General features: G+C 45.9%; 1 protein-coding gene across 1 annotated transcript in view; it reads right to left on the reverse strand.

Moving 5' to 3' along the window:
- Window positions 1–1,713: 1,713 nt before the first annotated feature.
- LOC148714112 (uncharacterized) overlaps window positions 1,714–23,728 on the reverse strand; it is a 74,984-nt gene continuing 52,969 nt past the window's right edge. Inside the window, exons 2-7 of the mRNA XM_089930400.1 lie at window positions 19,812–20,439; window positions 6,436–6,639; window positions 5,523–5,704; window positions 5,207–5,342; window positions 4,835–5,020; window positions 1,714–3,059 (exon numbers count right to left, since the gene is read on the reverse strand). Of these exons, the coding sequence (XP_089786526.1) occupies window positions 2,913–3,059; window positions 4,835–5,020; window positions 5,207–5,342; window positions 5,523–5,704; window positions 6,436–6,639; window positions 19,812–20,439 (1,483 nt within the window). The 3' untranslated portion in view covers window positions 1,714–2,912. The remainder of the gene's footprint in view (window positions 3,060–4,834; window positions 5,021–5,206; window positions 5,343–5,522; window positions 5,705–6,435; window positions 6,640–19,811; window positions 20,440–23,728) is intronic.

Consider the following 23,728-nt stretch of genomic DNA (forward strand, 5'->3'; position numbering starts at 1 on the left):
AGTGGGGTTTTGCAACGACCTAGGACTAATGAACTTAGCTAACCTTTTTGAGTGAGGTCCAAAATTATTATAAATAGTATCAGAGCAGATCAACCTAGCCTACGTAGATTATGAGTTGTTATAATGTGGCTCCTGTTGGCATTTACTAAGATCCAATTGTGGTGTGCACTTGCACTTGAGATTAAAGCCTTAAGATTGCTGCGACGAACATTTCTTATGATTCTACTATTAGAGAAGATCAATAGGAGATTGGCTACTTGGAAAGAAAGATTTCTCTCATTGGGGGGCAGGCTTGCTTTTATTAATAGCGTGATGTCAGCTCTCCCTTCTTACTATATGTCGGTGTTTAGATTACCAAAATGGGTCCTTAACAGGATTGATTAGATACGTCGTGCATTCCTTAAAAAAGGGGTGGACAAAGTTAGTGGCTTCCATTGCTTGGTGAATTGGGATATGGTGTGTAGGTCCAAGGAACAAGGAGAGCTGGGGATAAAACATATTGAGCAAATGAACCTAACATTTCTTACAAAATGGTCTTGGAAGTTCTTACAGGGCAGTGACTCCCCTTGGTGGAAGCTTATTCTAAGAGCTTACTATCAGAGTAAGAAATTTGGGATGAGGATTAGAAAAAGTCTCAGTAGCCTATCCCCTACTTGGAAAGATATCAGCAAACAACTTGAAGCCTTTTGGAACTGTATGTTGTTTAAATTGAAAAATGGCACAAATATTTGCTCTTGGGAGGATAGCTGGCTGGGCCCTTAAAGCTCTCCTTTTTGTTCACTAAGCTCTATGCTAATGTAGTAAGGCATGATTGCATGGTTGCCTCACGGTGGTCATGGAGAACACTCCCTTGAAAAGTTAAAGTAAGAGGACCACTTACAAGACAATAGATGGATCAACTATATACCCTCAAAGAAGCTCTCTCTCATGTAAGACCGTCTCGAATTGGCGATGTCCCCTTGTGGAAACTCTCACAAAAAGGTTTTATAGGAAACTCTTTCTACAAATTTCTTAATAATAGTAGCCTTCGCTGTCCTTTTTATAAGATCCTGTGGAAGGTGGCTTTACTAGAAAAAGTGAGAATTTTTGTATGGCTTGTGCTCAGAAATCGACTGTGTACAGAAGAGATTCTTGCTAAAAAAAGACGGCAGGTTAGTGATGGATGTGTGCTGTGTGGACAAAGAACTGAAATGATCTCATATCTACTAATTAGGTACCCATTTGCCCATTGTTTATGGACACCAATTTAAGTGCAGCTAAATCTGAGAGGACGGCCTACCAGCATTATTGATCTATGCACCAAATGGAGAAACAAGAAATTCCAACAACTAATGAGAAAAGTTGCGGATCAGTTGATTGCTGCTATCTGTTGGAAAATATGGAAGGAGCAAAATGCTCAGATTTTTTTAAAGAAATCAAGTTCTATCTATTGTGTTTTGCAGAAAATCTTATCAACCTTCTTCGGCTGGAAGCATTTGTATTTAGAGAAGCTGCTTGATCCTCATCTCAAACTTGAGAATAACCTTATAGTATTGGTGTCGCGCATTGAGAGACGTTGATCTATCTTTAGAAAAAGGCTGACTCACATCAAGATGCAGAGCTTATATAAGTCCACATTGAAGACACAAAGATCCTTCAAAGTGCTTATAAGATTGTTAAGCTTGTTGAATAGTTATGATGTCTACTTACAGACCACGACCTTTTGTAAGAAAATTTTATTACTTTTTTTATTTTTTTCTTACAAATTTCTTATAAATAGTTTCTGTAAACTCTATTGTTTAATAAAAGCCGGGTGGCTTTGCCTCCCTCTTCATCAAAAAAAATTTTACATTCAGCTTTAAAACTCTTCAGAGCTCCAACTCGTTGAATGTTGAATACCTTCACGGCAACGAACTTCTCTTCACAATCATATCTCCCTTTATATACAGAACCAAAACTTTCAGTACCCACCAAATTGGCTGAAGAGAATCCACCGATAGCTTTGAGGATATCAGTGTAAGGTATTATTTTGAACCCATCCTCCAGGGAGGGCATAGATGGAGATTTTTCCCGTCCCTTTCTCAGTTGCAAAGAAATTACCAGAAAACAGACGAATTATAAGATTGCTGCAGCCCCTGCAATAATTATGATTATTCTCTTGGATAGATTTCTTTTGGAGGCATGGACAGAGAATGGTGCATAGGTGGGATGCTACCTGTAAGATTGTTGTTGCTGGCAGTCAGTATTTGGAGCTGGCGATGGGAGCTGAACTCCTTGGGTATCTCTCCTTCAAGCATGTTGTTCCTTATGCTCAGGCTCTTGACGTTGGGGCAGTGACTGAGATTGGATGGAATCTCTCCTTCAAGTGAATTTATGCTAAGGTTGAGGTATTTAAGCCGAGGGAGAAGGCTGAGACTCGGGATTTGCATAATTTCATTGACTAAAATTGGTCTCCTGTGCTCAAACACATCTCCACCAGCTCCTCCATCAGCATAATATAAGCTCGGGTACAGGAAACCTTGCATCCGAACAAAAAAAACAAATGCACTCTGGGAAGTTCAATGACTGGCCTCAAAAATGAAGAACACTGAAATACCAGCATTTCCAAGTGCATATAACTAGAAACATACCATCGAGAAGTTCAATTGATAACATATGAGAACTATATTTACATTAAGTTCTTATTCATTTAAAATAGGCCCTTGGCTGCTTCCCTTCGCTAAGGGTTGATCCCTCTGCAGCATTTGTGGCTTTCAGTCATCAAGAGGAACTTGAGAAAAACCACTCAGATGTTGCAGTATAATACCTTTAAACATGGACTATGGCCATATAAAGGGAAAAAGGACAGCATAACAATCCCACTGTACATAACAGGCCCAATTTATGCTGAATGTCAGATGCAACTCCAGCAAGAACCTAATGAACATGGTAACTTAAACACTTCGAGAAGGTGTAAGTGCTGTCCTCATTAAGCTGCGTGCCCATGTCGTGCATCCTCTGATGAACCAAGGGATATTCTGTGCACTACCTTTGGCTCCCCTTCCCTTCGCCATGCAAAGTCCTATGTGATGGAGCAGCTCCTGGAGATGAATTGAAAAGTAAATTTAAAACTTTCATAGTATCCAAAATCGTTATGCGCATTTAAGTGTCAACCCAACTAAATTAATATAACTTGCCGAATGCTAGATATCCCATTCCTATGATACATTAAAGGCAAAAAGTACACTTCCCTGGAAACATGAAGAGGATGGAGGAGGTCATGGAATTCAATGGACCTCTCTTACCCAGATAACTTTTATTTTAAAGGAAAATCTGAATAATTTTTTTGAGCATATCTTTCTCCAGATAGCTAAATAGTCATTTATTTATTAGGTAGAAGGACCGATTACGACATAACAATAGGACAACTGTCCCTTATCAGGGAACAGATATATGGAGAAGAAAACTCATTAGAATCAAAACACAAAGATATAATTCTCTTCCTGTACTTTACCAAGGATGAGCATTGATTGATTTTTCTAATAACTTGTGAGATACTAATTTGTAGGTCAAAGGTCCATAATACCTGTGATCCACTGAGAACGAGTAAGGTAAAGTGTCCATAATACACAGAAAGAAGGAACAGCTCATCAGTTTACCCGAGTTATTTATCAGGACTATCAGGTGCACAAGTATAGATAATCAGCTAGCTTTTGTTACTGAATGGAATTACGGTAGCAATTATGCAATTGATCATTGCCGCAAAGCAGTCAGCTTTTTGCAATACAGCTAGACCAGCAGCATTCAAAGATCTGACAAAGGGTTCAAATATTGTATTTCAGAGTATTTGTCCAGATAAAGTGTTGCACTTGAGGTAGGAAGCAATCGTGGTGGTTAACAATGCAACACAAAAAATTAGCATGTGGCTTCGTACATCTCTTTTTGAGAAAAATATTGCATGCTTCCTACAAGGCATGACAGTATCGGTGTAGATGATTGGTGTCAAGAACCTCTTATTTTTTGTTCCACAGTTTTCACTGTCTGAAATTTCTGAGAATATGACCATTGACAAGGGCAAATCATAGAAGTTGCAGCATTCCAAATATGCAAGTGGGGTAAAGACAAAAAAATATTGAAAGTAGCACATAAAGAAGAAGCATTGGGACAATCCTTTCTTCCTTCAATATGTCAATAAAGTGGGTTGTATTTTCTTGGGCCTCATTTTACCTTCACCAAAAGCACACCTCACAGAAAAGGAAATGGTGGAGCCAGATGAGGCATAATTAGGGAGGGCACATTTGTAGCAAATCCAAGACAATAAACAGCATATAGTTTAGCTCTGTATTTATATAATTGACCACCAAGAATTACAAATCCACATACATTAATTGGCATGGGTACATAAACACAGACTTATGAATCCATATATGCATGAATGTGCAGATATACATACTAGATATGAGCTTATCTTTTACTTTTTCACTTTTCCTCCATAGAAAAGGAAGGGAAAAGAAAAAAGCAAGTTCACATGGGTATAAATAAATTGTTCTTTGTTTCTATGGAATTACATGGTATCATTCGAAAAGAAACAGAAGAACACTCCAATTTTTGTTCACAGTACCAAGGAAATTTTCCTTTCATGATCAATTCCAGCAAATAAGTATCCGACAAAAAAAAAATCCACCATTTCTTCCATTAGTTGTAATTGTAATCACTAGTTTCTCTGGCAATTCTTACAATCAATGAAAATAAACATTGGATAAATCAGCTACCAATATGGAAAAGAAATCTATCTACAGAAAATTTTAGTGGCTTTGAAAGCATAGCACCTATTACATATAATAGAGAAGCAAAAAGAACAGTCAGACATTCAAACCTGTGGATGGGCTAAAGCTCCTTGGATATTTCTAGAGACACGAATAGGGAGGTCATATGTAGCACATCCACGTGAATACACTACAACATCTTCCAGTGGTGGCACCTGGCCAATATTTCTAGCACTCAATATGGAACAGACAAAGTCTAAAACACAAATATCGGTGCATATTCCTACCACCAAAACCTGCACCAAATAATAGCTAATTAGTAACAATATTACTATCTCCATTTACTCTCCGATGCCGTAAAGTAAAAGAATGTATGTGAAAATGTCTAAACAGAGGACCTATCAAGTTCATTCAATAAGGAATGTATTAAGATCTTAACTCAAAATGAATTAGTTTCACTATCAGAAATAAGAATAACTTACAACTTTAATTTCATTCCTTTTCACCCAATCAGCAAATGTATTCGAGCCATCCTTCTCCATTGAACCAAGGTAACCATCTATGCAATTTTTGCATCTAATGGTCGCATTTGGATCATTCTCCAACCACTGTAAGCTGCAGATCACGAAAACGCAGCATGATACGATATCATAATTGTTACAGAAGCTTAAAAAAGTAGACTGCCAAATAATGAACAAAATTTCAAATTTTTGATCTAAAACATAGAACTAATAAGGGAAGGATGAATCCTAGCTTAACAAGAGAAAAGTATGATAAAAGGGGGTAGGTGTTGTACCTGGAACCAATTTCTCTTCACCTGAACCAATTATACAATGAGGTGGGTATGGATGTTCAGGTTTATCAGGATAGTGGGTGTCCAGAAAAGCATAAACGGGCCAGTTTCTATCACAGAACACCTTGGCAAGCTTTGCAGCCTCCTCCACCATGGTGGCTATCTGCTTGTTAGGCTCAACTGGAGCCTACGACCACAAAATATATATTTACATGAAAAAATCAAGAAAAATACATGGTCCAGGACATGAAGAAACTGCAGAATAGAGGGAACATGATATCCAACAAGAAAAAAAATTAGCTTCATTATGATTATAAAATCTATCTTCTTGAATAAGAAATTCTGGCTATATATGAACCCAGTTCAGCAGGCTAATATTTGATGATCTAAAACAATCACAAAGTGAGGACAAAAAACTGCAAACAGGGGATCACTGAGAGATAAGAAGACTAACAAACTAAATGACTAGAGTATTACATCATGCTCTTCAAGAGATGTCAAAGGACATCAAAAAAAAAAAAAATCTTTAATAAATTGGGTGGCTTTCGCCTCCCTTTGATCAAGAAAATAAAAAAAATCAAACAGAGAGAGCGAGAGATAAGAAGACTAACATACATCTATTTCCTTGAAAATCCAAACACCAAACTCAGCAAAATTAACCAAGATCCAACACCAGAATCAACAAAAATTCAAACTTTATGACCAACAACACGAAAGCACTGAGAAAACATCAAACATCTTGCGGTCCCAAAGATTAGACTTTCTCGGAATTTGGCCTCAAACTATCAAGGGAAGACATAGACCAGAGCAAAATCACAACTTTCGGTCAACAACGACTCAAAGCTCAATGGAAACCGATCAAAACCAGCAGCAGAATAAAGAGAAAGCAGTACAAGAAGGGGAGCAATGGAGGCATACGAGATTGCCAGCGCCAACGGTGCAGAAGCCATTGACAATGTCGACGAGGACGAGGCCGACGGCCCTCCCAGAAGTGATCTCCGATGTGAGGACGAGATCTCCGTCGTCCTCGAAGGTATCTCGGTCTTCAAGGCATCCAACGCAGTCGTCTCCGACCCCATGAGATCTCTCTCCTTCGCCGACCAGACCACCGACAGGTCCAATCTAAGGACTTGAAACAGATCCCAAATTAGATATCCCTCCCTCCCTCCCTCGCTGCCTGGTCTCCTCGCGGTTGTTTATGGGAGGCACGAAAGAGTTGGGATCCCGTCACCGCCGTGTGGGTCCTGACACCACCTTCCAAAAGACTGCTCTATACCTATATTATAGCCAAGGAATTTTTATAAATCAGTAGCCTTTGATGTAACAAATTTTACCAAAAAATTATTCGCCATTACAATGATGATTATAGTTATTGTTTGTAGGAAGGCAGCTTCTCGGTGTTCCTTTTTTTTATATATATATATATACTTTTGAGATGATATGAGGAAGGCAATGCCTTGGTTAACAATTGCTACAAAGTTTTGAACTTTGGTGGAACCCTTTGGTAAGTCCTTAGGAAAGATGCCTGGGCCAAAAAAATAAAATAAAATAAAATATTTTAGAATTTCCCTGATAAAAAACTAGAATTCTAATGACATAATATCTCAAAAAATGAGATTGGCCTTTCCTTGTTTGGTATGTCTTTTGTTCTAGGGTTGAGGAGGATATTAATCTTTTTTTTTTTTTTTGTGTGCGCTTTCTCCTAGTGCATTTGGAATATTTTTTTGATTCAGCTTAGTTCTGGTTCTCTATGGAATGATCTAATTGTGTTCTAAACAACTCGGAATGACTTCTTAGAGAGAATTTCATTTCAGTTGGACAACCTTGGTAGTGTCTATCTGTTGGTAATATTTCTGCTGTTTGTTTTCATTTCTACTTGCTCTTTGGATTAAGGTTTTCATTTTTTTTATCTTTGACTCCTATCCTCTCTCAACTTTGAGTACGTACTCTCTCTTTACCCTTACATTTATCGAATGAAAGTGATTCGGCCTTGGCCTAATCCTTGTTTCAAAATAAAAGTTATTATTTGTCTAGAATTACTTAGCTGAGATTAATTTGGATTAAAGTGGTGATGATTATAATGATTGCTATCATAAAAGACAATAATGATCAACGATAACAAAATAACAGTTGACATCACAATAATGCCCATTGCCCATAACAGTGAAATAATGATCTCTGTTTATATTTGATATTAATATATAGTATTGCAGGTCCCTCCAAAATCATTGTTGCAATTGTTGTAACATTTTGTGAGAAGAACAATCGTTATAACATTATCATAGTTATATTTCTAATGTATGGCATGGATAACTATGATTCGCATCTCAGTATAATTTTATTATTTATCTTATTTGACAATGCATTCTGATTCTTATTTATCTGGTTCTCTAGGCCGTGACTCGTACACTCAAATTTGCACGCTTACCGGATAATCAAAGAGCTTACCTTTTTTTTGTATGCATCAGGCTACACCATTTTTAATTGCGCAAGTGATTAAATTTTCTCGGCCCCCATTTGCTTGATAGGTGCTCTGCTTGAGCTTGTCATTGATAGTAGAGTATTTGGAGCTTTTGAAAATAAAGCTTTGGAAAATAGGATTTTTATACAAATTTGTTTGCTCTTGGATATCTAAATTTCTAAAATCTTTTGAAATTTTAATGTATGTTTTGATAACTAGTTTGGAAAAATATTTTTAGTATAAAAAATAAAAAATATTATATAATATTATATAGTAAAATATTATAAATATAGTATTATATATTATATTAAAATATTATTATATAATAATATAATATAATATAATGTTATTATAATAGAGTATAATATAATGTTATTATAATAAAGTATAATATAATATTGTGTACTGTAGGTTCCGAGATTATACTCACGGCGAGTGGGCATATCCCGAATAGGATCCAACTATGGTGGGATTCGAAGTCAACAGAAAATGGGCCCTACGAATTGACAGTTGATGAAGATCAATGGATTCTGTCTTCGCGGATGAGCGTGAGATACCCACCTCTCTGGTCTCTGGCCTTCTGGCATCCAGAATCCATCACCAGGAAGGTGATGGGACGCAGAAGCATGAAAGTCGCTGTGGATCCCACCTCCGTAGAAAATAAGAGTAATGAAGGGGTAAAGTACCAAAGGCTTGAAGATTCCAATTTTAGGGTCGCATTTTAAATAATAAGGGTAAAAGGAGATGTTGGGGGAAAAACCCAAGTCATGCCGTCTCGGAGGCGCTCGACCAAAGAGCGCCGACCAGCGGCGCTTGACCAAAGAGCGCCGACCAGAAAGGCGCTCGGCTAGAAAGGCGCTCAACCAAGGAGCGCCGACCAGAAAAGCGCTCGGCTAGAAAGGCGCTCAACCAAGGAGCGCCGACCAGAAAGGCGCTCGACTAGAGAGCGCCGACCAGAGGCGCTCGACTAGAAAGAGCCGACCAGAGAGCGTCGACCAGAAGCAACTCTGCCACAGGACATTCCCTTAGGCAACCAGCTCGGCTCGGAACCCAGGCCGGGCCCGTGCCTTAGCCAAATATTCAATCCCCGCCTAACCCTCTAAGGGACCTGACAACTCCACTACAACCTGCCACCATCTCTAAGCCTTCAAGGCACGAGATCTCCGCGGGTATTTGGCACGACCTATCATTAATGCATGAAGCCCCCTCAGGCCTCCGATGCACTCAGTCATTAAATGAACACGGCTCAAGATGATCTCCGGATCGCTGAACCATCAAAGCGTATGGCTCTCCCTGACCGCCGGTTCACTCGGTAATTAATGCACTTACCATCTACGAACCCCAGGCCCACAACGGCCGACGGTTCAACCACTCCAACGGGTCCGATCAATCGCGACAACTCCCTGACTCCGGTCTGATTCGGCCTTATTCTCCACTACGCCATTAATGAGCGAAATCGTGCTCAATTATCACAAAAAAGGACAAATCCCTCCGTCACCTCCCAGGTAACATAATATCTTCCTATAAAAGGGGACCTGGGAGGAAGGGGGGGGGGACGATACAACACGGACACACAGAACAAACATTCCTCTCCTGACTCCCCTCACATATTAGCCCCCTCTGACTTAAGCTTCGGAGGGCCGGCGCTGGAAAGCCCGGCCACCGGATTTTTTGCAGGACTCTCCAGGAGGACGCCGCCAGTCGACGCCACCGCCGTCCACCGTCCCGGCAGCGGAGCTCCTCCCCTCTCGGTTCGCGGCAGCCCCCGGGTCCAATTTCCAGCAACAGTTGGCGCTAGAGGAAGGGCCCGAGTTGCTGCCATGAAGCTAAGGAGTAAAGGGGCTTCCAATACCTCTCGACGTCCTCCACCTAGTCCTGAACATTCTGTCCGAAACTCGCCGCCTCCGGCCGAGACAACTCCTCAAGTTCGGCCGGAGCAGTTTGATGCCCTGGTGCAACAGGTGCAAGCCTTGGCTACCGCTGTCCAAGGCTTGCAACCTAGGGGCATCCCGACGGCACCACTTCATCCGGCTCCAGTTCAACCGGAGCCCCCTACAAGCGGGCTCCCCCTTCAAGGCCAGGACTCTCAAGTCCAGGCCTCCCTCTGGAGAGAACACCCAGTCAGAGGCCCTGGAGGCTGGCCGCAACCTTCGAAGGCTGAGTCGGTTCCAGGGCACCTTGCACCCGAACGAACCGCCGCAGCGGCCCTCCAGAATGATGAACTCGACAAGAAGGTCGAGAAGTTGGAGCGCCAGATCCAGGCACTCCACGGAAGGAAATCGGGACGTGATGGTGACTTCGAGTTCACCACGAAGTCCCCCTTCTCCCCGGAGATTGAGGACGAACCGGTCCCACTGCGGTTCAAAATGCCCCAGGTGGAGCCTTACAACGGCAAGGCTGACCCCCTCGACCACCTGAAAAGCTATCGGGTCTTAATGGCCCTACAAGGAGCCTCGGAGGCCATAATGTGTAAGGCCTTTCCAGCAACACTCCGAGGATCGGCCCGGCTTTGGTTTACCGGGCTGAAGCCGAGTACTGTCTCCTCTTTTGAGCAGCTCGGCAGACAATTCGCTGGCAATTTTGCCGCCAGACAGCCCCAGCGGCGGACATCGGACTTCCTCCTTGATATCAAACAAAAGGAGGGAGAATCCTTCAAGGAGTATTTGGACCGTTTCACTGCCGCAACATGGGAAGTCCGGGAGCTTGACCAGTCAATTGCCATGTCAGCACTAAAGACTGGAGCCCGGTCTTACAGGTTCCTCTTCTCTATCGAGAAGAATTTTCCTGCGGACCTCACCGAGATGCTTGTTCGGGCACGGAAGTACGCCAAGGCTGAAGAAGCCGTGGCTGTTAGGCGGAGCGGGGCCGAGCAGAGCCCCAAGAAACAGAAGAGACGCCGCGAGGAGCGTGGCCAGCCCAGAAGCCCGTCCCCGCGTCGAGCTAAAAATCCGCCCCGCCTGAAGAGTCCACCCCGGTTACGGGGACCGCCTCAGCAAAGGTCACCGCTTCGCCCGAGGTTCCCACCACGGGCCCGTGCATCCGAAGGGAGGTATGAAAACTATACTCCCCTCACTGCTCCTCGGGCTGAAATCCTCATGAAGATTGAGGGTCGGGATTGCATCCGGCTCCCACCTCCGAAACAAGATTTCAGAACTCGGCGTGATCCCCGGAAGTATTGCCGTTTCCATCGGGATCACGGCCATGATACCGAGGACTGCTATCAGCTCCGAAACGAGATCGAAGCACTCATCCGCCGAGGGGTGCTCGATCGATTTGTGCGAGGCCGACGTGAAGAAAAGAAGCCAGCCGAAGGAGCCGCACAGCCTGAAGGTCCAAATGCCAACAGGCCCATCGCCGGCACCATCAACACCATCCGAGGCGGGGCCTCGGCTGGAGAAGCTTCGGGGGAAGGAACCTCCTCGAAGCGCCTGCGCGCCTCAGAAGCCATCTCTTTCTCAGATGATGATCTAGAGGGAGTCGAAACTCCCCATGATGATGCTGTGGTCATCTCCATGATTATAAATAGATTTGATGTAAAACGCATCTTAATCGATAATGGAAGCTCGGCGAATGTTTTGTATTTTGATGCCTACTGTAAAATGGGGATGACAAAAGAGCAGCTACGGAGGATGAATGCTCCGTTAGTTGGATTTACTGGGGATTCAGTCCCAGTAAAGGGCGAGATTGACCTCCTGGTCACAGCCGGGCTCGCCTCCGTGAAAGTACCGTGGGGATAAGCTTCCTCGTGATACGCCTGCCCTCGGTCTACAATGCCATCCTCGGAAGGCCAGGTCTCAACGCCCTCCGAGCAGTGGTCTCGACATGCCACCTGCTCATGCGATTCCCCACCAGCCAGGAAGTTGGCGAAGTTCGAGGGGACCAAATGGTAGCAAGGCGATGCTACCTGGCGACCCACGAGGCAAAACGACCAGCCGAAGTGCCTATCCCGGCAACCGACCAGCCCCCAACTAAGACTCTGGAGGCACGGGTCAACCCTCAGAAAAAGCGGGTAGAGCCTGGTGAGTTGTTAATCCAAGTTCCTTTACGCAAGAACTTTTCCGAGCTAACCGTGCAGGTCGGCTCTGGCCTCAATGAGTACGAGAGGGATCGCCTCGTCAACTTCTTGCGAGACAACATGGACGTCTTCACATGGTCGCCCGCGGATATGCCGGGAATAGATCCAGAGATCATGGTCCACCGGCTTCAAGTAAAGCCAACCTGCAAGCCCGTGCGACAAAAGAAGCGAGGCGCCGCCCCTGAACGACAGCGAGCAGCAGTCGAGGAGGTCGACAAGCTCCTTGAAGCTGGCTTCATCCGGGAGATATCCTATCCGGAGTGGCTCGCCAATGTGGTCCTCGTCAAAAAAGCCAGCGGAAAATGGCGCATGCGCGTGGACTACACCGACCTGAATAAAGCTTGCCCAAAGGACAGCTTCCCACTCCCCAGGATCGACCAGCTCGTGGACTCCACCTCGGGTCACGAGTTGCTAGCCTTCATGGACGCCTTTTCCGGATACAAGCAGATCCGCATGGCGCCAGAAGATGAAGAAAAAACGGCCTTCATCACCGACGGGGGAACCTACTGCTACAAAGTGATGCCATTCGGCTTAAAGAATGCCGGGGCAACTTATCAGAGGCTGGTCAGCCAGATCTTCAAAGACCAAATAGGCCGGAACATGGAGGTCTATGTTGATGACATGCTGGTGAAAAGTAAGGTGGCGCAAGATCATGTGGCCGACCTTGATGAAGCATTCTCCACACTCTGAAGGTACCAAATGAAACTCAATCCAGCCAAATGTGCATTCGGAGTCACCTCTGGCAAATTCCTCGGCTTCATCATTACACAGCGGGGAATCGAGGCGAATCCTGAAAAGATCCGAGCCCTCCAAGAAATGACGCCTCCCAGGACGGTCAAGGAGGTACAACGGCTCATGGGCCGAGTTGCAGCCCTCGGGAGATTCATCTCCCGCTCGGCCGAGCGCTGCCTTCCATTCTTTGCGGCTCTTAAGAAGCCAAAGGACTTTTTTTGGTCGGACGAGTGCCAGCAATCTTTTGAAGAGCTCAAGCACCTCCTGGCTTCCCCTCCCCTGCTCACAAAGCCTCAACATGGTGAACTCCTTTACCTGTATTTAGCCGTTTCCCCTGTAGCAGTGAGCTCGGTCCTGGTCCGAGAGGAGGGCAAACTCCAAAAGCCAGTATATTACACCAGCCGGGTCTTGAGGGATGCTGAGACCCGATACTCCAAGCTGGAGAAGACTGTCTATGCTCTGGTCATCTCAGCTCGGAGGCTCCGGCCCTACTTCCAAGCCCACACAATGGCTGTGCTGACCGACCAGCCAGTCAAGCAGATCCTGCAAAGATCAGACCGTGCAGGCCGGATCACTAAATGGGCCATCGAGCTCGGGAAATTTGACCTCGAGTACCGACCCAGATCGGCGATCAAAGCACAAGCACTCGCAGACTTTATAGTCGAGTGCACCATACCGGATGAGGTCGAGCCCGAGCCTGAGCCACCAACGGAGCAGACCCCGAGTTTGACATGGACTCTGCATGTCGATGGCTCTTCAAACTCGGGGGGTAGCGGGGCAGGTCTCATCCTCACCAGCCCGGAGGGGGTGGTCGCTGAGCAAGCCTTGCGCCTCGAGTTCCCTGCTTCCAACAACATGGCGGAGTACGAAGCACTCATCGCCGGGCTCAAGCTAGCCAGAGAGCTGGGAGTAAAGGACCTGAAGGCCTTCAGCGATTCTCAGCTCGTCGTCAACCAAATCATGGGTGACTTCGAAGCCAGAGACCCTACAATGCAGAAATATCTCCAGAAGGTACGGGATCTCGCCTCGACCTTGGATTCTTTCCACATCCAACATATTGCCAGGTCGGAGAACCTTAGGGTCGACCAGCTATCAAAGCTGGCGTCCTCCTGCATGAGCGAGCTCCCCAAGGCGGCAGCACTGGAGTATCTCCAAAAGCCCAGTACAGAGGAGCCCGAGCAGGCCCTTTGCATTGAGTACGAGCCAAGCTGGATGGACGAGCTCATCAGCTATCTGCAAGACGAAGTCCTCCCCAGTAATGAACAAGAGGCTCGCCGAATAAAGCGCTCCGCCACCCGGTACATACTGCATGAGGGAAAGCTCTATCGGAGATCTTTCACCTCTTCCCTCCTCAGATGTCTCCGCCCAACGGAGGCTGATTATGCCATGCGCGAAGTCCACGAAGAGATTTGTGGAAACCATCTGGGAGGACGAGCATTGGCCCATAAAATTCTGCGCCAAGGATACTATTGGCCGACACTCCAGAAGGATGTTGTGGACTTCGTTCGAAGATGCGACCGATGCCAGAGAAACGCCAATGTCCAACGCCGACCTTCGGCTCCCTTAACTTCAATCAGCTCCCCTTGGCCTTTTGCCCAGTGGGGAATTGACATTCTAGGGCCATTTCCACTGGCTACCGGGCAAAGGAAGTTCCTGGTCGTCTCCATCGACTATTTCACAAAGTGGGTGGAAGCCGAGCCTCTTGCCCGGATCACCGAGCAGAAGATGCGGGATTTTGTCTAGAAGTCCATAATTTGCAGATTCGGGCTCCCCCGCATCCTCATATCCGACAACGGTCGCCAGTTCGACAACCTCCATTTCAGAGAATTCTGCTCTGAGCTTGGTATTGACCACCGCTTCACCTCGGTCGCGCACCCTCAGACGAATGGAGAAACCGAGGTAACGAACCGTACTATTTTGCAGGGGCTCAAAGCCAGGCTCGACAAATCCAAAGGACAATGGGTCGAAGATCTATACAATGTCCTGTGGGCTTACCGGACCACGTTCCGTGTCCCCACCGGCGAGACTCCCTTCAACCTGACATATGGGACGGAAGCTGTCATCCCGTTGGAGATCGGACTCCCTTCTCCAAGAGTAGAACATCATGATGCCAGCTCCTGTTGGAATTTGTATCCTAAATGTCAATCGTCAGCATATTGATGATTGAATTTTGTAAATGAATTGACAAATTAATAAAGTGTTATTTGGCATTATTCATCATTTCATCTTCAAATGAACTCTTATATGATGAAGTCCTTAGGACTTATGTTATGATAAAGGAGGATTTATCTTTGAGTCCTTAAACTTGTTTGCGATGAAATGATATGTTGTTACTAGGACGACAACATTATCGAGATTAGGTCGTTGTGTGACATATACGTTGGTTGTCCTCTTAACCAAGGAGTGTGGAGACACTGGTATGCCACACAAGTGAAGTGTAGAAGTACATTTCACTAAACATGACCAATTCCGGAACGCTCTACTGTCGAGAGATGTTCCGAGTGGATATGGGTATAAGTTTGGCCCTCTGACCTGAGACCGCAACCTGTGACTAGCAAGCAACTCACTGTACTTTGGTACCGGACTACCTGAATTTCTAATTCAGTGACGGAAGGTCACTGGGTGCAGTCAAGTACTTGCGTAGTCAGTTGTGAGTCAAGATGGAATTGACCCCTCCTGAAAACAGGAGATAATGTCTTGTGATTAATTTAGCAAAACCTTGGCCAGGGTAATCCCAGTGAGGAGTCACGGGATATCTAAAGTTAATCACATAATGGATGTACTAATTATAGGGTTGACAGTGAGCTCTAAGTCATCCTGGCATTAGGAGTCAAAGGGATTGAATTATACAGTAACCATAGTTCAGGGTTCCAGAATATTTGCTTCGCATATATTCGACCTATCCAGACGTCGGGTACCATTGCTAGATGGTCACATCGATTAGTGTAGAAAATTGTTCCTATACTACCGGCTTAGGTTCGAACCTATGAGGTTACACGCATAGAAGATTTCTGATTGATCAAGAAAGCTGATGAATGATTAAGAATCATTCAGGGGTAATTTGGTCAATTTGATTGGCAAATTATCTTATAAAATAATTAAAGTAATTATTGAAGGATTAATTAGTAATTAAATTACTAATAAACTCAATTTGATTGAGTAATTGTGCTAAGGATGAGCCAAATTGAATTGGATTCAAGTTTGGGCTCAATCAGGATTTTGACCTGATTGGATTAGGTTAGAACCAAAAAGGACTTAAGCTGATCAAATTAATTTTAAATTAATTTGTTCTTAATTGGGGATTGACCTAATTGAATTAGGTCCAACACAAAGTAATAATTCAATTTGATTGAGTTTGCATGAGCCAAAATTGAATTGGATTCAATTTGAGCTCAATCAGGGTCTGACCTGATTAGATTGGGTTCAACCAAATTGCTTTGTTTTAATTCGGGTTTGACCAAATTTGATTAGGTGCAACCCAAGGGGATTAGGCTCAGATGATGTGGCAATTATTGGTGACATGGAATTGGATTTCATGAATTTTAAATAAACCAAAATTATTGCATGGCACATGGACCCATTGCTTGACACATGGCGACATTGTTTGTTATTTGAATTTAAATTCAAACATTAAGCAATGTGTTAAATGATTTTAATCACTCAAACCATCAGCCAAGGTGGCGTATGAGTTTTTGAATGGATTAAATTCGAATTTCAAGAGGTGATTTCGAAATTATGAAGTGTTTTACCTTGCCGCATGGATTTCAAATTCCTTCCCTCTTGCACATGTGTTTAAAATTTGAATTTAAATCAGATTTGGTTGAGATCTGATTTGGGTTGTTCCTATTCCTTTGCATGTGCCAACTAAAAGAGGTTTTCTGAAAATAAATTTTGAATTTTGAATGAAAATTCGGAGGCCATTAAAAGGGGTCAAACATGGGCACCAAAAACACATCCATTGCAGCCTTCTTCCTCACCCGCCTCCTCATCCTCTTCTTCTCCATTTTAGATAGGGTTTTCAGGGTGAATATCTAGAAGATTCAAGATCAGATCTGAGTCCTCTACTTCCCTTACAAACCTCATCTCTATCTGCTTCAAGACGATTGATCAAGAGTTGATTGAATCCCGGCGGGCAGATTTCAGCTTTCAAGTGTTCTGCAGCTGCTAGCACTGTTGCGGAAGAAGATCCTTCAAGACTTCGCGTGTACTTCTCGTAGAGGCCATTCGTGTGCGTGGCTGCGAAGTCAAGAATCAGATTCACAACTTTCATCCATCATAAAAGGTATTAATCTAGCATTAATCATTTATTATGGTGTCAAGGTCTAGGTCTAATTTCCCGAGGTTTTACCCTCTTTTGGGGCTCCTCACGGAGATATCTCCAGAATCCATTCGATGGATATTCGGAGATTAATTGGAATAGAGTTCTTAAGTTTCAGATCTGATAGTTAATCATGCATAAAAGTTTTAGCATAATTGTTTAAACGATTCCGGCATAATCCTATGTGTTCTTAAGGTGCTGATTTCTAGATTTGATCTTGTAAGCATGCATGAATTAAATTGTTTGATTCGGTTTTTCCGCTGCGTTTTAAAACTTAAAAAGAACTACGTATGGCTTGATCCCCCTTATGAAGGGGTACGTAGGCAACCCGATCAGGTTCAGCCATTGTTTTCAAAAAAAAAAAAAAATTCAGCATGCTAAACACCGAAGAACCTAGGATTCACTTTCAGCTCCAACTCCTCGCAGCTTAGAAACAACCTTGACCTGATCGAGGAAACAAGGGAGGCCGCCCGAGTTCGCATGGCGAGGTACCAGCAAAAGACAGCTCAGTATTACAACGCCAGGGTCAAGGTCAAATCCTTCAAAGCAGGGGACCTTGTCCTCAGAAGAGCCGAGGCCTCCCGACCAGCTGAGCAAGGGAAATTAGCTCCAAATTGGGAAGGACCCTACCGAGTCACGCGCATCCGCCGACCCGGAACTTACAAGCTAGAGTCCCTAGATGGGACTCCCATTCCACGAAGCTGGAGTTCTGAAAACCTCCGCGTGTACTACCAGTAGAACCCCAAGGGGTCCCCCACTATTCAACCATAAGTATCATTTTATGATAAATTGTACTGGTTTGTGCACTTGTTTGAGCTCACCAATTCTCCTATCCCATGGTACCAGGCTCATTATCCTACCTTGACCACGGTCGGGATGCCTCGATATTTCGGGATGAAGTACCTACGTGGACTCCCTGAAGCTGTTCGTGAGTTCGTGGCCCGTTCTTCATCGACTAACGAGCTCGGCTCGTTCTCCATCGGCCAACGAGCTCGGCTCGTTCTCCATCGGCCAACGAGCTCGGCTCGTTCTCCTACCCCGAGACGTCGGGATGCCCCAATATTTCGGGATGCCCCGATACGTCGGGATGCCCCGATACGTCGGGATGCGTTCTTCACCGACTAACGAGCTCGGCTCGTTCTCCATCGGCCAACGAGCTCGGCTCGTTCTCCTACTCCGACCACGGTCCGGATGCCTCGAGACGTCGGGATGCTCCGATACTCCGGGATGCCCCGAGACGTCGGGATGCGGTCTTCACCGACCAACGAGCTCAGCTCGTTCTCCATCGACTTCTACCAACGAGCTCGGCTCGTTCTCCATCGGCCAATGAGCTCGGCTCGTTCTCCTACCCCAACCACGACCGGGATGCCTCGAGACGTCGGGATGCCCCGATACGTCGGGATGCCCCGATACGTTGGGATGCGGTCTTCATCGGCCAACGAGCTCGGCTCGTTCTCCGTCGACTTCAACCAACGAGCTCGGCTCATTCTCCACCGACTTCAGCCAACGAGCTCGGCTCGTTCTCCTACCCCGACCACGGTCGGGATGCCCCGATACTTCGGGATGCGGTCTTCATCGACCAGCGAGCTCGGCTCGCGAGCTCGGCTCGTTCTCCTGTTCATGATCAGCGAAAAGTCCGTGGTTGGCAATAAGCTGGATTTTTCTCTCTGCCGACGTCCTCAAAGAACGGACTCCGAGCAGAGGAGCGTCTTCAGTCGCCTCGGCGTAAGAACGCTCACGGTACCAGGTACCCATTTATTTAATGTCTTTACATTATCTTATTTATTCTTGGATTTTTCTCTCTGCCGACGTCCTCAAAGAACGGACTCCGAGCAGAGGAGCGTCTTCAGTCGCCTCGGCGTAAGAACGCTCACGGTACCAGGTACCCATTTATTTAATGTCTTTACATTATCTTATTTATTCTTGGATTTTTCTCTCTGCCGACGTCCTCAAAGAATGGACTCCGAGCAGAGGAGCGTCTTCAGTCGCCTCGGCGTAAGAATGCTCACGGCACCAGGTACCCACTCAATGTCTACGTTCTCAATTTACTTTCATCCCTGGTTAATTATCTGAATAAACCCCCGACTGACGTCGAGGTACCTGGTCGGGCCAATCATCGCCCGGCCTCGCCCCTCCTACATGCACCGTTCAGTAGCAAACTTGGTTTATACCGCCAGTTCGATAAATCCTCATCACGAGCCGACGAGCGGTTCAACTCGTTTGTCGGAAAAAGTCCAACCATCCGCCTCGACAACTCGAGACTCGGACTTTTTTTCAAATTTTGGGTCCTAGGGCTCGGTCGAATTCTGAGCTAGGCTCGAAAAGATTCCCCCGAGCCCAAACACCTTAGATAAGTGTTGCTATACTACTGGTCGGAGGACCAAGTAATGGAAGCTTGAACCTGGGCTCGGCATGCCGAGCCTAAACGTAAGTCCAACTATGTGGCGGACGAAGTTGGGACCATAGAGCCCAATGTCCTTGGAGCCTAAAGTGGATCCGAGCAGGAAACCTAAGTCTACCACAGACACTTGCGAGTTGCGCAAAACACGTATATTCATTTCAAAAAGCCCGTAGGCTAAGTACAGAGCTTGGGCTCGGCCCTTACAAGTGTGGGGACCATCCCGACTTACAAAAAAAAAAAAAAAACTATACTAAGGCTCGGCCTCGGCCTCGGCAGCTTCAGGAACGATCGGCTCAACGGTCGGGACCTCCTCTTCGGCGGCCTCGGCAGCAACAGGGACAGCCTCGGAGGCAACCTCGGCGACTCCGGGGGCAGCCTTGGCCGCCTCGGCCAGACCTTCCTGGTCGGCCTCCGGAGGTTCTGCCTCCGCCTCCGACCCTTCGACCCCTGCTCCCGGTTTGAGCAGGTTTACGTCAAAATCCGGAAGGAGCCGCCGCAGCTGGTTACGGAAGTCCCTGAAGCCTTGGATCAGCCCGTTCACACCTTCCTCTTCTAGAAGGTCACGGAACTCATCCGACTCGCGGAAGAGCTTCACCGCGCTTTGGGCTTGCGCCCGAGCCTCGAGCTCCCGAGCCTCGTGGTATGCAGCTTTCCGCTCGAGGTTTCTTATTTCCCGCTCGAGCTCTAAGTGTCTGAGGCGGGCATTCCCCACCTCCTGCTCGCGGGTGGCCAGCGCCAGCTCGGCCTCGGCCAAACGGGCCTCCACGGCGCGCACTTCGGACCTCGCCAGCGTATGCGCGCCCTTCTCCTCTTCGTGCTCGGCGGTCAGAACTCGAATTTCTTCCTCGGCTTGGTTGGTTCCCCTGAGAGCTCGGCCGCCCTCTTCTGGAACCGGGCGTATAGAACCTCGCTCTTGGTCACCATCTTTGCGATATCTGCAAGGGCGAGCAGGATTAAAACTTAGAACAGAAGCAAAATGAAAGAGAGACCCTACTGTTACCCTTACCATGGGGACGCGCCGAGCTCAGGCCAACGTTCACTAGAGCGTCCTCACTTATGAGGCCGCTCAGTAAAATGCCATCTCCGAGGCTGCGGATGGTGTCGAAGATCCCCTGCTCACGTGGAGAAAGCTTGGGGGCTTTGTTGATAGACCTGAGCTGGGTCGGCCCCCACCTAGGGTCAAACCCCCAGGTCCGTTCAGAACCTAGGAAGAAGAATTTCTTCTTCCAGTCATGAATGGATGAGGGAGCGCCTTGAAAGAGTGGCCGACCCGCCCGAAGGGCGATGTAGAGCCACTCTCCGTCCCCCAGATTCGACTTTAACACGAAAAGTCGCCGGAAGATGTTGACAGAGGTCGGAATCCCTTGCAATAAGCACAACGACAGGAAACCGATCACTGTCCTCCAGGCGTTCGGAGTAAGTTGTGCCGGAACCAATTGGTATACCGTCAGCAACTCATTTACGAAGCCGTGAAGAGAAAATCGTAGGCCGGCCCAGAGTGATTCCAAATACACTCCAATCCGGCCTACCGGAGGATCGGTTACCCGATCCCCCCGCCTGGCGGGTTCCAAACGGAACCCTTGAAGAGGAAAAAACCACTCTTCGGTCATTTCGACCTCCAGGACGCTCATGGTGGACTCGACTTCACTTGGAACAGAACCCATTAGGAGGAAGAGGGAAAGAATAAGAGGGAAAAGGGACCTGTGGAAGACGCCGGAGAAAAAGAACTTCGGACTAAAAAGAGCTGAAGGAAGAAGGCAATAAGAAGGGAACGGGAGGCCAGGGGAGAGTTTATATAGACCTCCCCAACGGCCCGGATCAGCGAGAAAAACGCTGCATCTCGTTCAGATTGCGATACGTGTCAGTGCAAAAGACGGAGCGTCACAATTAATTTAGGTTGACGCTTCGAACACCGGAGCGCCCCATCGGATCGTGCGGCCCCATCATAAGCCCACGACGCGAGGACGCTTCGGAGAAGGTGTCCCAATAATGAGACATTTCGGGAAAGAAGAGACGCCGCCTATTAAAGGCACCTCGAAGCACCCGATAATTTGAAACGCGCAATTATTTAAAATTTTCGGAATCCGTAATGACCCAACTAAAACTACTTTCCGCGCTCAAGCTGATAGCCAGCTGGAACTCGGAAGTCGGGGGGTAGTGTTGGAGGAAAAACCCAAGTCATGCCGCCTCGGAGGCGCTCGACCAAAGAGCGCCGACCAGCGGCGCTTGACCAAAGAGCGCCGACCAGAAAGGGGCTCGGCTAGAAAGGCGCTCAACCAAGGATCGCCGACCAGAAAGGCGCTCGGCTAGAAAGGCGCTCAACCAAGGAGCGCCGACCAGAAAGGCGCTCGACTAGAGAGCGCCGACCAGAGGCGCTCGACTAGAGAGCGCCGACCAGAGGCGCTCGACTAGAAAGAGCCGACCAGAGAGCGCCGACCAGAAGCAACTCCGCCACAGGACATTCCCTTAGGCAACCAGCTCGGCTCGGAACCCGGGCCGGGCCCGTGCCTTAGCCAAATATTCAATCCCCGCCTAACCCTCTAAGGGACCTGACAACTCCACTACAACCTGCCACCATCTCTAAGCCTTCAAGGCACGAGATCTCCGCGGGTATTTGGCACGACCTATCATTAATGCATGAAGCCCCCTCAGGCCTCCGATGCACTCAGTCATTAAATGAACACGGCTCAAGATGATCTCCGGATCGCTGAACCATCAAAGCGTATGGCTTTTCCTGACCGCCGGTTCACTCGATAATTAATGCACTTACTATCTACGAACCCCAGGCCCACAACGGCCGACGGTTCAACCACTCCAACGGGTCCGATCAATCGCGACAACTCCCTGACTCCGGTCTGATTCGGCCTTATTCTCCACTACGCCATTAATGAGCGAAATCGTGCTCAATTATCATAAAAAAGGACAAATCCCCCCGTCACCTCCCAGGTAACATAATATCTTCCTATAAAAGGGGACCTGGGAGGAAGGAGGGGGGGGGGACGATACAACACGGACACACAGAACAAACATTCCTCTCCTGACTCCCCTCACATATTAGCCCCCTCTGACTTAAGCTTTGGAGGGCCGGCGCCGGAAAGCCCGGCCACCGGCTTTTTTGCAGGACTCTCCAGGAGGACGCCGCCAGTCGACGCCACCGCCGTCCACCGTCCCGGCAGCGGAGCTCCTCCCCTCTCGGTTCGCGGCAGCCCCCGGGTCCAATTTCCAGCAACAGGAGACAACATGAAAATAATTCTACTTTTGACCAACCCATAAGAACTTAAAGGAACCTATCCGTAACACATGGTTTCTATTCCCACTTCTCTTCATTCATGACACGAACCTTCTTTATGTTTTGGAGAAGAATTCTATTGCTTTTCTCTTTGTCAATCCTTCTCTCTTTATTGATATAAAGGAGTGCGTTTCATTGTTCGGAACGTTGAAAATCCACTAGATAGAGTTAGCTTTCGTTTTTAATTTTTTTTTTTGGGCCAGCAATGGAGTTAAATTTGAATTCTTGAAATAGTTTCGGGGAAGACAAAGCAGTACTCTCCTTTTACATATTCTCTCAGAAGGAGAACATAGCACTGTAGGTTATAAGGTTTGTTTATTTTCTGTTCCGTCTTGGCAAGATTTTCATCTGGGCCACGATTTTGGTTTATGTCAACATTGGGTACTTTCTGATACAAGTTATCGACATTTTGGTCCAAAAAATCTTGGTCAATATAAAATAATAAAATCCACTATATCAACTGAGAAGGTATAAACATATCGAAGCAAAAATATTATGCTTCATATAGATATTTTCGACCAATATTTTCCTTCATCAGTTGATATGGTGAAGTATTATTTTTTTTTAAATAGCTCCAAAATTGTATTTCTTGATATCTCGGCCGAGATGAAAAAATAGGTCATGTATTTATTTATATTACAAACCATTTTTTAACATAAATATATGACAAAGTAATTCATAAACGATACTGTAATAACAATTTTCCACTAAAAAATTGATATGTCATGAATAATATATTTACAAAATAAAAGTTATGATATAGTACTCTTCTCATCTTGAAAATTGAAAAATATTGAAAAATAGAAAATAATATCAATATGACAAACCAATAATATAAGAATTTATTTTGAAAAATTAATAAATGGTGTGATATTATGGATGGCTAAAGGAGGGAGTATCTGGTGCATAATCTTTATATGGAATAATTGGGAAAT

Source organism: Phoenix dactylifera, chromosome 4, assembly GCF_051530095.1.
Source record: "Phoenix dactylifera cultivar Ajwa chromosome 4, Ajwa_hap1_PhDact_Kaust_v1.1, whole genome shotgun sequence".
Lineage (NCBI taxonomy): Eukaryota > Viridiplantae > Streptophyta > Magnoliopsida > Arecales > Arecaceae > Phoenix > Phoenix dactylifera.